This window comes from Macaca nemestrina, chromosome 20 (genome assembly GCF_043159975.1).
Source record: "Macaca nemestrina isolate mMacNem1 chromosome 20, mMacNem.hap1, whole genome shotgun sequence".
Classification (NCBI taxonomy): domain Eukaryota; kingdom Metazoa; phylum Chordata; class Mammalia; order Primates; family Cercopithecidae; genus Macaca; species Macaca nemestrina.
In genome coordinates, this window is record NC_092144.1 from 50,271,955 (window position 1) to 50,289,446 (window position 17,492).

General features: G+C 46.1%; 1 protein-coding gene across 1 annotated transcript; it reads right to left on the reverse strand.

Annotated features, from left to right (window-relative positions):
- Positions 1 to 4,091: 4,091 nt before the first annotated feature.
- LOC105495623 (cytochrome P450 2G1) lies at positions 4,092 to 16,907 on the reverse strand. The gene is made up of 9 exons (XM_071086890.1): positions 16,629 to 16,907; positions 15,875 to 16,037; positions 13,610 to 13,759; positions 11,754 to 11,914; positions 11,005 to 11,181; positions 8,934 to 9,075; positions 6,023 to 6,210; positions 5,771 to 5,912; positions 4,092 to 4,382 (listed from the first exon to the last, which is right to left on the reverse strand). The coding sequence occupies exons 1-9, from the start codon at positions 16,806 to 16,808 to the stop codon at positions 4,201 to 4,203; spliced, it is 1,485 nt and encodes a 494-aa protein (XP_070942991.1). The 5' UTR covers positions 16,809 to 16,907; the 3' UTR covers positions 4,092 to 4,200.
- Positions 16,908 to 17,492: the final 585 nt, after the last annotated feature.

Sequence of the window (17,492 nt, forward strand, 5' to 3'; positions counted from 1 at the left end):
CCTCCATCTCTCCCTGGTGCTCTTCTCAGTCTCTCTTTTTCTCTCTGTCTCTCTCCTCCCCCCTGCATCTCTCCTTGGTGCTCTTTGTCTCTCTCTCTCCCATCTTCCCCTGGTGCTATCTACCTCTCTTTCTCTCTCTCTCTCCATCTTTCTCTCTCCTCTCTCTTTCTCCATCTCTTTCTCTGTCTCTCTCTCTCTCCCCATCTCTCCCTGGGGCTCTGTCTTTCTTTTTATCTCTCTCTCCATCTCTCTCTCTGTCTCTCCCTCCATCTCTCCCTGATATGCTCTCTCTCTTCTTCTCTCTCTCCTCCTGCCACCTCTCTGTCTCTCCATCTCTCCCTTGGGCTCTCTCTCTCTCTCTCTCTCCTCTCTCTCTTCATCTCCCTCACCCCCATCTCTCCCTGGTGCTCTTGGTCTCTCTTTCTCTCTCTACATCTCTCTCTCTCTCTCCTTCCCCCCCATATCTCCTTGGTGCTCTTTCTCTCTCTCTCTCTCTCTTCCTTTCTCTCTCTCCCCCATCTCTCCCTGGTGCGCTCTCTCTCTCCATCCCTCTCTCTCTGTTGTTCCCTCCATCTCTCCCTGGTGCATGCTCTCTCTCTCCATCTCTCTCTCCTTCCCCCACCTCTCTCTGTCTCCATATCTCCCTTGTGCTCTCTGTCTCTCTCTTTCTCTTTGTCTCTCTCTCTCTTTCTCTCTCTGTCTTCATCTCTCTCACCTCCCCATCTCTCCCTGGTGCTGTATCTCTCCTTGTTACTCTCCCTCTCATCTCTCTGTGGTGCTGTCTCTCTTTCTCTCTCTCTATCTTTCTCTCTCCATCTCTCTCTCCTCTCTCTTTCCATCTCTTTCTCTGTCTCTCCCCCATTTCTCCTTGGTGTTCTCTCTCTCTCTCTCCATCTCTCTCTCTCTCCATCTCTCTCTCCCCTCCGTCTCTCTCTGGTGTGCTCTCTCTCTCGCTCTCTCTCTCTTTGTCTCTTTCTCTTCCTTTCTGTCCCCCTGGAAGCTTTTCTCTTGCTCTCTTCTTACTTACCCATGCTCATTGCCCAGATACCTCCCCTTCTGGCTCTCTGCCTGTGGGAAGGAGTAAGGTGGAGGTGATTATGTAACTGTCACGATTCCAGAGGATGGGGGTGAGGGATGAGGAGGAGATCAGGAAGGAAGACTTTCTTTCTTCTCACCCATCCATCAAACTGGCCTCATAGATACCTCCCCCAGCTCCACGGCTACTGAATTGGGCGGGTAGGTCAGATCACTGCCTCCCTCCCCCAGGGAAGGTCAGACAATGAATCATACAGAACCAGAGGGAGTGAGAGTCTCAGGCTGGGAGACAGAGGCTGCAGTCAGGTGGAGCTTCCCAAAGGAGACAGGCAGGCCTCAGGGCTCTCCCTCAGCCTCCAGAAAAGGTGAAAAGCAGTGGAATCAAGATGTCAGTGGAGGTTTTGGGGAGCCCCCAACTCAGCTGGGCTGAGGCCTGAGGAATCCAGTTCCTAAAGCCCCAAAACAGAGACCAGCTAGTGAAATAGGTTTCTTTTTTTTTTTTTTTTTTTTGAGACGGAGTCTCGCTCTGTCACCCAGGCTGGAGTGCTGTGGCCGGATCTCAGCTCACTGCAAGCCCCGCCTCCCAGGTTCACGCCATTCTCCTGCCTCAGCCTCCCGAGTAGCTGGGACTACAGGCGCCCGCCACCTCGCCCGGCTAGTTTTTTGTATTTCTTAATAGAGACGAGGTTTCACCGTGTTAGCCAGGATGGTCTCGATTTCCTGACCTTGTGATCCGCCCGTCTCGGCCTCCCAAAGTGCTGGGATTACAGGCTTGAGCCACCGCGCCCGGCCTGTGAAATAGGTTTCAAATCTACCATATTCTGCCCAGCTTCACTGCTGCTGCTGGGTCTGAGTCAACATCACCAGTTGCAGTAGCTTGCTAATAGGTCTTTGCTTTCATATCCTTCATATGATAGCTAGTGTGAGCCCCATAAAATATGTCAGTACATGTCACCCTCTGCTCACCATCCCTCCAAAGACCTCAATCACTTTCAGGGTAAAAAACAAGACCTCACCTTGGCACATAAGACCCCACACAGTCTGGCCCCCATCACCTCCCTGGTCTCGTTTCCTTCACTCCTACTCTGTCTTCCTCCTCCATGCCAGCTACACCTGCTCCCTGTGGATTCCTGGATGCACACAACCTCCTGCCTTAGGACTCTGCTGGTTTGTTTGTTTGTTTGAGACAGGATCTCACACGGTTGCCCGGGCTGGAGTGCAATGGCGCAATCTCAGCTCACCGCAACCTCTGCCTCTCAGGTTCAACCGGTTCTCCTGCCTCAGCCTCCTGAGTAGCTGGGATTCCAGGCACCCGCCACCAAGCCCGGCTAACTTTTGTATTTTTCGTAGAGATGGGGTTGTCACCATGTTGGTCAGGCTGATCTCCAACTCCTGACTTCAGGTGACGCACCTACCTTGACCTCCCAAAGTATGAGGATTACAGGCGTGAACCCTCGCGCCTGGTCGCTGCCATTTTTTTGTTTCTTTGTTTTGCTTTGTTTCTGTTTTTGTTTTTAGATGGTGTCTCCTTCTGTTGCCCAGGCTGGAGCGCAGTGGCAGGATCTCAACTCGCTGCAAGCTCTGCCTCCCGGGTTCACACCATTCTCCTGCCTCAGCCTCCTGAATAGTTGGGACTATAGGCGCCCGCCACCACGCCCAGCTAATTTTTTGTATTTTTAGTAGAGACGAAGTTTCACCGTGTTAGCCAGGATGGTCTCCATCTCCTGACCTCGTGATCCGCCTGCCTCGGCCTCTGAAGTGTTGGGATTACAGGTGTGAGCCATCATGCCCAGCTGCTGCCGTTTTTAATCATTCTACCAGGAACACTCCCTTCCCAGATATCTTCATAGCTTGTTGCTCCATCACCTTGTGAAACCACCCCTAACCATCCATTTACAATTCCAATCACAGAATGTGTATCCCACTTATCAGCCTTGCTTTTCTAACGCGGTATGTCTTTCGCATATTTATTTCCTGTGCGCTCTATTGTTCACCTTCCTTACTAGAATGTAAGCTCCTTGAAGGCAGGAGTTTTTGTCTGTTTTGCTTACTGATGGATTTCAAGTCCCTGAAGACTATGCCGGCACTGTTGGGTATTCAATAAATATTGACTGAATAAATGAAAAAGAGGGAACATTGTTGTCAGTTAATGGAGTTTGGAAAGGGAATGATAGAAGGTGGGAACAACCGAGCTATCGTCAAAAATGGAGTGGGGAGGCCAAGCATGGTGGCTCACGTCTGTAATCCCAGCACTTTGGGAGACCAAGGTGGGTGAATCACTTGAGGTCAGTATTTTGAGACCAGCCTGGGCAACATGGCGAAACCCCATCTCTACTAAAATTACAAAAATTAGCCAGGTGCAGTGGCACATGCCTATAATCTCAGCTACTTGGGAGGCCGAGGCACAAAAATTGCTTGAACCCGGGAGGCGGAAGTTGCAGTGAGCCTAGATGGTGCCACTGCACTCCAGCCTGGGCCACAGAGTAAGACTACATCTCAAAACAAACAAATGGACTGGGGAGTATTTGGAATTGGGAGTTCAAGTAAGAGCAACCAGAAAGGAAGATTAGAAGAGATGACGGTGGAGAAAGGTAATGAGTCAGTAAGATGGGTGAGGATGGGACATTTTACCCAGGGGAAGTCACTGGAGCGGAGCTGGCAGAAACTATAATAACAAGTCAAGAAAGACATTTCAAGCTGTTGACTGTACCCTACATCGCTGTCACACATAATACACAATACACTTGCTACACTCAACAGACTTGAGGTCTTTGTTGACTTTTCGGGGGCTGGTGGGTAAAGACGAGAACCAAGCAGAAAGGATTTTAGACTACATTTTGGTCAAAATCACAGCACACACAAAAAGGGACAACATGAAGACACAGGGTCTACACTAAGAATTTGATGCAGCCAGAAACCTAAGCCACGGTGACCATGTGACCGTGAAACCTGCAGGCAGAGGTGCAAATCTTGCACAGGGCGTTGCTCTTCTATGGGAGGGGAAGACACGTAGCTGTACATTCTCAGGTGACCCTGGCTGACTCTGTAATCATGGTGCCTCCTCTTAGGGATGCTGTGAGGATTAGTAAGATGAGGAAGAGGGGTGCTCCTGAACATGAGAGGAGAGCTGCGTTCCCCGCTTCCTCCTTGCCCCGCAGGTGGCGCTCAGCGGGCCACGAGGCAGAGTTCATAGGTCGGGGGGATGTTGCCAAAGCCTGAGAGCTTGGGGGTGATATCGATGTCCGCGGGCGGCACCAGCGAGCGTGGAGAGAAGTTCTGCAGGATGGAGGTGAAGTAGAGAAAGAGTTCCATGCGGGCCATGGCCTCGCCCAGGCAGACGCGCTTTCCTGCAGGCACAGGGGAGGACAGAAGGAAGGGTCGCACCTGCACAGGTCATGGAGTGTCGGGGGTGTCTGGACTGACCACCCCACTGAGCCTCAGCTGCCTCATCAGCACCTCAGGACTCATGACTGTGCCTGCTTTATAAAGGGGTGTTACACAGGCTTAGTGAGTGTCTATAGTTAGGCTCAGCTAGGACCTGCAACTTCTCTGATGGCTCTGATTCCATCCCATTCCAAGAGGGAATGGTTCTATAGGACCCATGAGTTTCAAGGTTGTGTTCATTTCAGTTCCTCAAGGGTTTGTCAAATGCCTATTACGTGCCAGACACTGGTGAGAAAAAAAGTGAAACTCACCATTAATAACACCTACTGTTTGTAAGCCGCTCTTCCAATCGTTTGGAGGGATGAATCCCTGTTTCACAGACGGGGCCTGAAGTGACTCAACCAAGGCCCCACCATTTCTAAAAGGTGGAGTGGAGTCCAGGTTCCCAACCGCTGCCCTGACTCCAGGATCCAAACAACATACACTTTTGTTGTTGTTTTTTGTTTGCTTGAGACCAGGTCTCACTCTGTCTCCCAGGCTGGAGTGCAGTGGCATGATCTCGGTTCACTGCAACCTCATCTCCCGGGTTCAAGTGATTTTTGTGCCTCAGTCTCCCGAGTAGCTGGGATTAGAGGCACATGCCACCACGCCTGGCTAATTTTTGTATTTTTAGTAGAGATGGGATTTCACCATGTTGGCCAGGCTGGTCTCGAACTCCTGGCCTCAAGTGATCCGCCTGCCTCGGCCTCCGAAAGTGCTGGGATTACAGGTGTGAGCCATTGTGCCCCACCAATATATACTTAAAATGTTGCTGCACATAGGTTTTATGCCATCAGTAGGCAAATGACTGTCTGTAGGGCAAATTTGCCCTGCTGCTTGTGTTCATACAGCCTGCAAACTAGGAATGCTTTTGGCATTTTAAAATGGTTGGGGAAAAAAGACTCTTTTGTGATATATGAAGATAAAACAAAATTCAAATTTCATTGTCTGTAAACAGTTTTTCAGGCTCACACACATACTCATTCATTTACATATTGTCTATGGCTGCTTTTGTAGATCAATGGCAAAGGTTCAGAGGCTATCTGCCTGGAAACATAGAAAATATATCTTATTTTCTTCTTAACAGCCAGTTGGTTTATGCCCTGTTTAGTGCTATTACCATCCTAACTTTTTTTTTTCTAACTATCAGGGTTAATTGTTCCAATATTTACTAATTCTGGGATTCTAAAACTTTATGGTTCTAAGATATAACCTTCAAATTCACATTGTGACTTGAACTTCAAATACAGATCAGTGGCTGGGGGGTGGATTTAGCACATGCCTGGGGGGAAGTCAGACCAGAGAAACCTACCAGAGGAAAAAGGCACAAAAGCTTCATTCTTCTTGAAGCGGCCCTGCTCATCCAGAAAGTGCTGGGGATAGAAGGCCTCTGGGTAGCGGAAGTATTTGGGGTCTTTGAGGACAGAGCCAAGCAGGGGAAATACATCTGTGCCCTGGGGTGAAAATGGGGCAGTTAGGAGAAATCAGTGTTGGACTACAGATGTAGGGAACCAGGGGGACAGAGGAGTGCAGTGGAAGGGAGGCAATGAGGGGGCTACCCCACCTTGGGCAGAAGGTAGCCTCGAAATTGAGTGTCCCGGATGACGTTGTGGGGGACACCCATGGGCACGATGTCTACCAGTCTCTGTATTTCGTGGATGACGGCATCTGTGTAGGGCATCTTGACCCGGTCATCCACACTTGGGAGCCGGTGTGGTCCAATCACCTGGTTAATTTCTTCATGGATCCTAGCTGGAAGGGGCCAGAAAATATAGTGGAGAACAGAGAAAAAAAAAACAGGAGGTGTTTTTGTTAGGGAAGCCAGGGAAAATCATGTATTCCAAGCTCCAACAGGAAGAGATCTCAGATGCAAGCCATACATGTTTGGTCGCTTTTTTTTTTTTTTTTAAGCAGCCTGTCACACTGGCTGGAGTGCAATGGCATGATCTTGGCTCACGACAACCTCCGCCTCCCCTTCAAGTGATTCTTCTGCCTCAGCCTCCAGCGTAACTGGGATTACAGGCGCCTGCCACCCGCCCAGTTAATTTTTGTATGTTTAATAGAGACGGGGTTTCACCATGTTGGTCAAGCAGGTCTCGAACTCCTGACCTCGTGATCCACCCACCTTGGCCTCCTGAAGTGGTGGGATTACAGGTGTGAGTCAGGCACCCGGCCTGTTTGGTCGCTTCTTTGACTTAACAACTGACACACTGGTGGTGCTCAATTACTTGTCAGACATCAGGAGACAGGCAGCTTGGCGTCTTGAACGCTGCCACGACATTTGGTCTTTATTTAAAAGCATCAGAAAGCCATGGTGCCAACTTGGCTCTCATATATGGGATTTTTACAAAATGGGAAAGAGGCATGCTAGGTGACTAGGACAGGATTGACACAAATGGCAAGTGGGTATGTCACTGATTAAGATCACCACTGATCGAGTTACTCCTCTTTGCACTTTAGGGTTTAGGGATGAGTGACTTCACCTTTTTTTTTTTTTTTTTTTGGAGATGGAGTCTTCTCGCTCTGTTGGCCAGGCTGGAGTGTGGTAGCATGATGTCAGCTCACTACAAGCTCTGCCTCCTGGGTTCATGTCATTCTCCTGCCTCAGCCTCCAGAGTAGCTGGGACAACAGGCGCCCACCACCTCACCTGTCTAATTTTTTTTTATAGTTTTAACAGAGACGGGGTTTCACCATGTTAGCCAGGATGGTCTTGATCTCCTGACCTCGTGATCCACCCGCCTGAGCCTCCCAAAGTGCTGGGATTACAGGCGTGAGCCACTGCACCCGGCCTGTGTGACTTCACCTTCTGAACTTGTGTTTTGTCATCTTCAAAATGAGTGTGATGGTTGGACAAGGTCATAGAGTTGTAAACATTACATAAATCTGGTGTACAAGGAACTAGGACAGTGCTTGGCACATAGAAGCATCCAATAAATATTTGATTTGATTTGATTTTCTTTTCTTTTTTTTAGAAGGAGTCTCGCTGTGTCCCCAGGCTGGAGTGCAGTGGTGCAATCTTGGCTCACTGAAACTTCTGCCTCCCGGGATCAAATGACTCTTGTGCCTCAGCCCCCCAAGTAGCTGGGATTACAGGTGTGTGCTATCACACCTGGCTAATTTTTGCATTTTTAGTAGAGACAGGGTTTCACCATGTTGGCCAGGCTGGTCTTGAAGTCCTGGCCTCAAGCGATTTGCCCATCTCTGCCTCCCAAAGTGCTGGGATTACAAGCGTGAGCCACCGCACCTGGCCTGATTATTTAGACCGGTGAAAGACAACTCAGACAATGGAGGTAAGACTAGAAATGTTTGAGTGGAAGTGTGTTAGTGTCTCTTATCTGCACCAGGAGAAATCCTTTGGCTTGTTTTGAATTGCATTATTAAGGAGAGGGGCCAAAATTGGGAATTTTCCTTAAACAAGTAGTGAGTTCCTCGTTACTAAAGTTACTCAAATGGACCAGATCATAAGTTATTGGAGACGGATTCTATTTAACTTTGGCAGGGCGGTTGGCTCAATAATGGCCATCAGAGATAACTACCTCCAAGTCTCTAAAACCTAATGCCTGGAAGGCTATGTATATAAGGGTAACAAAAAGACAAGAGAGACTTTGAAAATGCCAGTAAATTAAGAATCTTGAGACGAAAAGATTAGCCTGGATTGCTGAGATTTGCCCTCAATAGAATATTGTGTATCTGTATAAGAGAGAGGCAGGAGAATCTGAGTTAGAAAAAAAAAGATGTGAGGTTGGGAGCAGTGGCTCACACCTGTAATCCCAGCATTTTGGGAGGCCAAGGCGGGTGGATTACCTGAGGTCAGGAGTTTCAGACCAGCCTGGCCAACATGGCAAAACCCTGTCTTTACTAAAAACACAAAATTAGCTGGGTGTGGTGGCACACACCTGTAATCCCAGCTATTCGGGAGGCTGAGACAGAAGAATCGCTTGAACCAAGGAGGCAGAGGTTGTGTGAGCTGAGATCACACCACTGCACCCCAGCCTGAGCAACAGAGGAAGACTGTCTCCAAAAAGAAAAGACAAAGAATAAAAGATGTGATGCCAGAAGCAAACAGAGGTTTGAAGAAGCTAAGCTGCTGGCTTTGAAGATGGAGAATAGAGTCGTGAACCCAGGATTACAAGGAGTACAGCTTTAACACCCAGAAAAGGCAGAGAATCAGATGGTCCGTTGGTGTCAGCCAGTGAAAGCCTATTTGAACTTCTGAAATTCAGAACAGAAGGATAATACATTTGTGTTGTTTTAGACGACTAAGTTCCTGGTAATTTGTTACAACAGCCATAGGCCACAGACACCAAGTAGAAGATTAAGTTAAATGACCCCCACAGTCGGGGATGTCGTGTTTCACGCCCTGAAGTTGTAAAGGGTGAAGAGTCTGAGGCCGTGGGATTCTAGATTTTCAAGATGATGTCTTCTTTATGTTGGGAGGGGGACGTACCAGATAAGCAGCTCAGGGCGGACTCACCTTCCACTTCGGGATGCTTCATTAACAGCAAGAATCCGTAGCGCAGTGTAGAGCTCACCGTCTCCGTGCCAGCAAAGAAGAGGTTCAGAGTGGTGAGGACCAAGTTCTTGAGGTTGAATTCTGTACGAGGATTATTTTTATCCTGAGAGTGAGGGGATAGTGAATGGAGTCACTCTCTTCTGTCTTTATTGTCTTTTTTTTTTTTTTTTTTTTTTTTTTTTTTTAGACAGAGTCTCGCTTAGTCGCCCAGGCTGGAGTGCAATGGCGCGATCTCGGCTCACTGCAAGCTCCGCCTCCTGGGTTCACCCCATTCTCCTGCCTCAGCCTCCCGAGTAGCTGGGACTACAGGCGCCCGCCGCCTCGCCCGGCTAGTTTTTTGCATTTTTAGTAGAGACGGGGTTTCACCGTGTTAGCCAGGATGGTCTCGATCTCCTGACCTCGTGATCCGCCCGCCTCGGCCTCCCAAAGTGCTGGGATTACAGGCGTGAGCCACCGCGCCCGGCCTTTTTTTTTTTTTTTTTTTTGACAGTCTCGCTCTGTCGCCCAGACTGCAGTGCAGTGGCATGATACCATCTCACTGCAACCTCCACCTCCCGGGTTCAAGCGATTCTCCTGCCTCAGCCTCCCGAGTAGCTGGGGTTACAGGCGCCCGCCACCATGCCTGGCTAATTTTTCTTTTTTTGAACATTTAGTAGAGATGGGGTTTCACCATGTTGGCCAGGCTGGTCTCAAACTTCTGACCTCAGTTGATACGCCCACCTCGGCCTCCCAAAGTGCTGGGATTACAGCGTGAGCCACTGCGCTTGGTCTATTGTCTTATTTTCTCATTGGCTTTTTTGTCTATTGTATAGGGAAACAATAGGTGGGTAAACCAAGCATGTCTGGGAGAGAACACAGTCAGAACAAAGGTCCTGGGGCAGGAACGTGCCTGGTGTGTTAGAGAAACAGCAAGGCAGAAGCCGGGGTGGATGGGATGGAGTGAACAATAGGGAGGATGGGAGGAGAAGAAGAATGTAGGATGCCTTGTAAGATTTGAACATGTAGGGACAGTAGTGTATAGAATTTAAATTTCCAAGGGCAAAGATTCGATAATATAAAAATATAAATTTACAAATGTATAAAACTCTAAGAAATGGTGATACAGAAGTATTAACCTTCTACATTTCTATAGAGATATAGAAATAGAGATACATATCTATAGAAACAGAGATATAGCTCTATATAGAAATAGATGTATATCTCTAAACAAATTCAGAAGGTTAATACTTCTGTATCATCATTTCTTAGAGTTTTATACATTTGTAAATTTATATTTTTATGTTATTGAACCTTTGCCCTTGGAAATTTAAATTCTATACCTGTGTCCCTACATGTTCAAATCTTTTAATTTTAACTTAAATGTTAACTTAAACTTTAAACTTCAGAAAATTTCTAAATTTATGAGATTCTAAGACTCAAAACTACAGTTGTAACTCTCTGGCATGTATAAGGTGGAAGATTTTAAGTTTCCAAGTTCCTAAATTTTCCAAATTCCTAAAATTTCTAGATTCAAAGTCTGTTTTAAAGCTGTAACAGTTTGTACTTTTACAGTTTCTATACTCATCTGTAGATAAAAGTAAACCCTGTGAAATAATGCTTGTTTTTTTTATGTTTTGTTTTGTTTTGTTTTGCCCTCAATGTTTGCAGATTGGTTGAAAGTTGCAGGAGGCCAGGCGCGGTGGCTCAAGCCTGTAATCCCAGCACTTTGGGAGGCCGAGACGGGCGGATCACAAGGTCAGGAGATCGAGACCAGCCTGGCTAAATACGGTGAAACCCCGTCTCTACTAAAAAATACAAAAAACTAGCCAGGTGAGGTGGCGGGCGCCTGTAGTCCCAGCTACTCGGGAGGCTGAGGCGGGAGAATGGCATAGACCCGGGAGGGGGAGCTTGCAGTGAGCTGAGATGCGGCCACTGCACTCCAGCCTGGGCGACAGAGCGACACTCCGTCTCAAAAAAAAAAAAAAAAAAAAGAAAGTTGCAGGGACCAGTGGTTGAGAAAATGAGAGGGAGGGACCAGTGGAAGAAGAGATACCTGGTGCATCTTGATGAGAAAGCAGTCAAAGAAGTCCCGAGGGTTTTGGGAGTCAAAGGATGCTTCATTGATCTTGACCCTGGAGGCAATGAAGTCCTTGAGCTGTTCTATCAAGTAGTAGACGCGATTGTGTCTTCCTGGCAAATACTGCATGATTCCAGAGTACATGTCATAGAGCTGTGGGAATAGGTAAGGGGACTTTGTCACTGATGGGTGCCAGGGGCCCTCATGGGCTGAGTCTGGAGTTGGACAGCTGGGCTCAAAGTCCAGTGCTGGGTCTAAGAATCAGGTGAGGCCCTTTTGCTTCACGGAACTTGGGTCCTATTGAGACAGTAGTTCCCCCTTCACCTTGGTTTTGCCTTCCACCATTTCAGTTATGTGTGCAGTCAACTGCAGTCTAAAAATATTACATATAAAATATTTTGAGAAAGAGTACATTCACATAACTGTTGTTAGAATATAGTTATAATTGTTCTATTTTATTACTTATGAATGCCAGTCTCTTACTGCACTCAATTTATACATTGAATTTTATCACAATATGTATATATCAGAAAAACTTAGTATCTATAGAATTGGGTACTATCCATGGTTTGAGGCATCCACGGGGGTCTTGAACATATCCCCCAGCAATGAGGGGGAACTACTGTACTAACCTCCCGGGGGTGTGGGGAGGATCAAGTGGGGTATAGGAAGGTGCTTAGTTAACTGGGGTTGGTGCGTGGACAGAGAGGTGGCTGGGTGGGCACCTGCACCCAGGGAGTGCTCATCTCAATGAAACTCTCATTGATCAACCGCAGCAGATTCAGGAACTGCTTGTCCTCATAGTCGAAGCGACTTCCAAAGACAACAGAACTGATGACGTTCGAAACGGTGCGGCTCAGCAGGAAGGTGGGGTCGATGGGGGCACCTGGGCAGTGGAAATTGTTTATGTTGGAGGTAATCGTCATGAATATGGGGTGTGGAGTCACCGTGATGCATCTGAGTCCCAGGTCTACTACTTAATTACATGTGCGAGCCACTTCATTTTTGTGTTTTGGGTCTAGATTGTCCAATCTGCAAATTGTTTTGGGAACCATTTCATTGATTCACGAGGATTCAATATCATTATCCGTATAAAATAATTAGCACAATGCCTGGCATACAGTAAGCACTCAAGAAAACCTAGTTGAGCTTAATCATTATTTTGTATTATTATTACTTAAATGTGTTGATGTTAGAGACTCACATATTTGGGGAAAAATGAGATAAGGGACACATTATAAAAGTTCCTGAATTCTGTCTAGCTCTACGATGATTCCATTTGGGCAATTAAAAAAATCCTTCCTGGTCCGGCGTGGTGGCTCATGCCTAGTAATCCCAGTACTTTGTGAGGCCGAGGCAGGCAGATCACAAGATCAGGAGTTGGAGACCAGCCTGGCCAACATGGCGAAACCCCGTCTCTACTAAATATACAAAAATTAGCCAGATGTGGTGGCAGGCGCCTGTAATGCCAGCTACTCAGGAGGCTGAGGCAGGAGAATCACTTGAACCTGGGAGGTGGAGGTTGCAGTGAGCCGAGATCGTGCCATTGCACTCCAGCCTGGGTGACAAGAGCAAGACTCTGTCTCAAAACAAAACAAAACAAAACAAAATTCTTCCCTTGCCCTCACCTACAACTTCTGTAAAACAAGATCAGTAGATATGGGAAGAATTTCTCTAAAATAATGCACATATTCACAGATACACAATTTTATGAATAAAGTCTGGGGTACATGGGCATTTGAAGTTTTTATATAGACCTGTTAATCACCCATGTAGACCAGGCAAGGCGCCTTGGATGCAGAGAAAATGTGTCTCTATTTCTACCTCTTACCTATTTTTCTGTCTTGTTTTTTTTTTTCCAGCCTCTGTGTCCTTTCTCTATAGATCCCAGTGTTTCTAGACCTTATTTTATGGTGGGACTGAACTCCTTTTAAAACATAATGAAATGAATATAGAGTTTCAAATTTGCAAGATAAAAAAGTTCAAAAGATTTTTTTCAGAACATGAATATACTTAACACTAATTAACTGGACACTTAAAGAGGCGAATATGGTAACTTTTATGTTATGTATTTTTTACCACAATATGGATATACAAATGTAATGAAATTTGAGCCTGTCTTCAGGAAAAGTCACAAAGTCACATGTCGCCAAAATCCGCATAGGATATCAAGAGCTCACAGACCCCCTGAGATCCACTGATTAAAGTTTCTAGAGAAGTGGTCTCTAAGGGTCTTCCATGTTTACTGTTTTGTTGTTATTTTTTTAAGAGACAGAGTCTCACTGTGTCTCCCATACTGAAGTGCAGTGGCACGATCATAGCTCACTGCAGCCTTGAACTCCTGGACTCAAGCAACCTCCGGCGTCAGCTCCACAAGCGGCTGACACTACGGGCCTGTGCCACCATGCCCAGCTCATGTAAACTTTTAATATGGAAGCTGGCCAGAAATCCCAGTGGATTCTTAATATTTTCCCTCTTCTTCCATTCCAGAGCTTTCTCCCACCAAAGCTCATCTTCTCTTGACTGAGAGCTCCATAACCACCCAGTCACCTAGTGGCCCTCCCCTTTGCGGCCCCCATACCCTTGGTCTTCCGGAACTCCTCCAGTAGGTAGCTGGCCTCCTCCCGAATTCGCTCCTCAATGCTCCGCTTTCCCATCCCGAAGTCCCGAAGGATGGTCAGGGAGAAGCGTCGGAGAATCCTCCATCGTTCTCCATTGGCCAGAGCCACACCTGCCAAGATCTCAGTCTCAGGCTTCTGCCTCCCTCCCCTTGCTGTGTTCAACTCGGTGCTACACAGTGATGGGGACAGATTATGAAAGCTCTAGACTGTGCTGTCAAGGAAGCCATTCTCAACCTTCAAGGCTCAATCAAGAGAGTAAGGTTCCCTCTCTCCAGGATCCTCGGAAAGAAAAAAAAAAAAAGTCCAGACTGAGGTGGAGGAAAAAGGAATCAGTGCAGGAGTGATAGGGGGAGACCAAACAGTGTTTCTTACAGGAAAGAGGGGTGAAACTGGATAAATAAAAAAAAAATAACTGAGTGAATGCATAGGAAGGTGGAGGGATGTATGGACAGAGTGCCATATAGAGTGCCCTGGAATGGGGATATTAATTCTTTTTTCTAAGTAATACTTGGATTTTCTGTATGTATACACATATGTGTACGCAGAAGCTCACACCTGTACATAGATATACCTACGAAAAAGGAGTTACCGTGTAGTAAGAAACATTTAGAAATTACTAAATGTGTGTACTGATGAGAGTCTTATACCAATGCACTAGATCTAATGAAATTATTTTGCTTTATTGATGAATGGAAGGAAGAGTTTATGACTGGAATGATGGATGGATGGACGGATGGATGGATGGATGAATGGATGGAGGGATGGATGGATAGAAGACTTAATAGATGGGTGGATGGTTAATGGATGGATGGTTTGAGATAGATGGATAACGTTTGGAGAGTGGATAGAGAGATCGATAGACGTATAAAAGATGAAAGAATTAATGAATGGATGGAATGATGGATAGATGAATAAATAGTTAATTGACCGATGTATAAATAATAGAGTGAAAGATGTTTTTATAGAAAGAATAATGAATGGATTTTCTGATGAATATGGATCAATGGACAAAAGGAAGAAAAGGTAATAGAAAAAAAGAAAGAAAAGAAAGAAAGAGAAAGAAAGAGAGAGAGAAAGAAAGGAAGGAAGGAAGGAAGGAAGGAAGGAAGGAAGGAAAGAAAGACAGCATGTGGTGAGCCTGCTTGGAATCGAAGGATATGGGCAGTTAGAGATGGATGCTTGGGAGAAAGATATCTACCTAAGTGAAGGAGGCAGAGACCTATGGGTTAGGTATGTGGATGAGTATAGGAAGATGAGAAATAAGGTTGGCTATGAGAGCTTTAGTGGGTGCATAAAGAATATCACTAACTGCCAGGTTCAGTGGCTCATGCCTGTAGTCCCAGCACTTTGGGAGGCTTAGGTGGGTGGATCACCTGAGGTTGGGAGTTCGAGACCAGCCTGTCCAAAATAAAGTAACCCCATGTCTACTAAAAATACAAAATTAGCCCTGCATGGTGGCTCATGCCTGTAATCCCAGCTACTTGGGAGCCTGAAGCAGGAGAATCGCTTGAACCCAGGAGGCAGAGGTTGTGCTGAGCTGAGATCGTGCCATTGCACTCCAGCCTGGGTAACAAGAGTGAAACTCCATCTCAAAAAAAAAAAAAAAAAAAAAAAAAGAATATCACTAATCCATTAAAAATAAGAGCAGAAATAACATAGAAAACAGTTTAGAGTCAGATGGCATAGGCTCAAAATAAAGTGATCCTACCACTTACTGTGTGACATTATCTAATCTTTATATTAGCTTTTTCTTTTCTTTCTTTTTTTTTTTTTTTTTAACAGAGTTTCACTCTTGTTGACCAAGATGGAGTAGAATGGCATGATCTTGGCTCACTATAACATCCGCCTCCCGGGTTCAAGCGATTCTCCTGCCTCGGCCTCCCCAGCAGCTGGGATTACAGGCATACAACACTACGCTCAGCTAATTTTTATTTTTAGTTTTTAGTAGAAACAGGTTTCACCATGTTAGCCAGGCTGGTCTCAAACTCCTGACCTCAGGTCATCCACCCGCCTCAGCCTCCCAAAGTGCTGGGATTACAGGCGTGAGCCACCACGCCGGCCTATCTTAGCTTTTCATTGACAACATTAGTATAATGTTAACAGCTCTCCTAAGGGAGGCAATGCAATAAGTCATGTAGAGTACTTACTTACCAAAGAACCTGGCATAGAGGGAGTGCATTGCAGTCATTTCTGGTTTTATTGTTTTTGTTGTCGTTGCTACCTACCATGACCTTGGAAGTTTCGCTCTATTGAAGCCAGTTCTCCACGGCCACTGAACTCATCCGCTTGGTCTACCAAGGCTTCCTTCACTGCTTCATGTCCACATAAAACCACCACTGGCCGGGGACCCATGTACACAGTGAACACAGGGCCGTATTTCTCCCTGAGCTTGGAGCGAAGGAAAACACAAGAGGAGGGACTGATTGGAGTACCAAGTATAGGCCAATCGAGGATTTTAGAGGATGGTGATTTCAGGGGGATATAAACATGGTACTAAGGAACCAAGGTAAATCTGGGCTTGGAAGGACTATTGGGAAACAGGCACGGAAGTCTTGGCTTCTATCATCCTAGGCAAAAGCTCATCCCTCCCCACAAAACTTACTGTTCTCATCTATAAAATAATGGACCTGGATTCGATAAATTCCAAGATTCATACTTCTCTCTCTGAAATGTTAAATTTCTAGAATCTTAGACTTCATGATACCAAGTCTCAAAGCGCTAAGACAACCTGAGTCAAAGTGTCCTTGTGTTTAAAAATATAATGTACTGTGATTCCAAAGTCCTGAGATCATGAAAGTCTTATTTCAATGCACTGAGAATGTGTGTTTCCAACATTTCAGGATTCTGGAATTTCAGAATTCTAAGATTTGCAAAGTCTGTGCTTCTGAGAGTCTATCTTTAGAAGGCATAAGGTTCTATGTGAATCTGGCTACAGGATTAGTTGCTCTAAGCGCTGTTAGAGGAGACAGACACACTCACCTTCATGAAAGACTGAAACGTAGCGTCAGTTCGAACTTGCAGCAGGTTCCCCAGGAAAGGAATTGGTGTAGGACCTGGGGGCAGCTTTCCTGCCTTATTCATTCGTTTCCAGGCAATGAGGACAAGCAGGCAAGACAAGCAGAGTGCCAGAAAGATGGTGACAGCCCCTCCCAGCTCCATGGTGCCAGGTCAACAGGTTCTGTCCTGGGCACCAGATCCTGCCTAAATAGGTCTTGAGAGATCAGCTTATACCGAAATCTGAACACCCTGGGATTCAAGTTTTCCGGGTTTGAATGTCATTGGAGAAGAGATTGCTTTATTTGGGGGGTGGTTATATAACCTATAATCTCCCATCTGAATAAGGGTAAATTGAATTCACACTTGGAAATCCTCCGGGGCCATTCCCCTTTCTTCATATTTCCAGTCTGCCTGTTCTTCTCTCTCAGCTCAATAGAATTGACAGAATTTCTTGGTTGGGGGTAAGACGCAGATTATTCTCTTTTTAGGCTTTTGGTTTTAGGATCCAAACAATCTGGATACAAGTGGCAGCTCTGTCTTTTCTTCACTGGTCAAGTCACTTAACCTCTGGGACTTGTTTCACCATCTATCAAATAGGGAAACCATGTTATTTTATTTGTATTATTTTATTTTATTTTGTTTTATTTGAGACAGATTCTCACTCTGTCACCCAGGCTGGAGTGTAGCGGCGTGATCTCATTTCACTACAACTTCTGCCTCCCGTGTTCAGGTGATTCTTATGCCTCAGCCTCCCAAGTAGCTAGGACTACAGGCGTATACCACCATGCCCAGCTAATTTTTGTATTTTTCTAGAGATGCGGTTTCACCATGTTGGCCAGGTTGGTC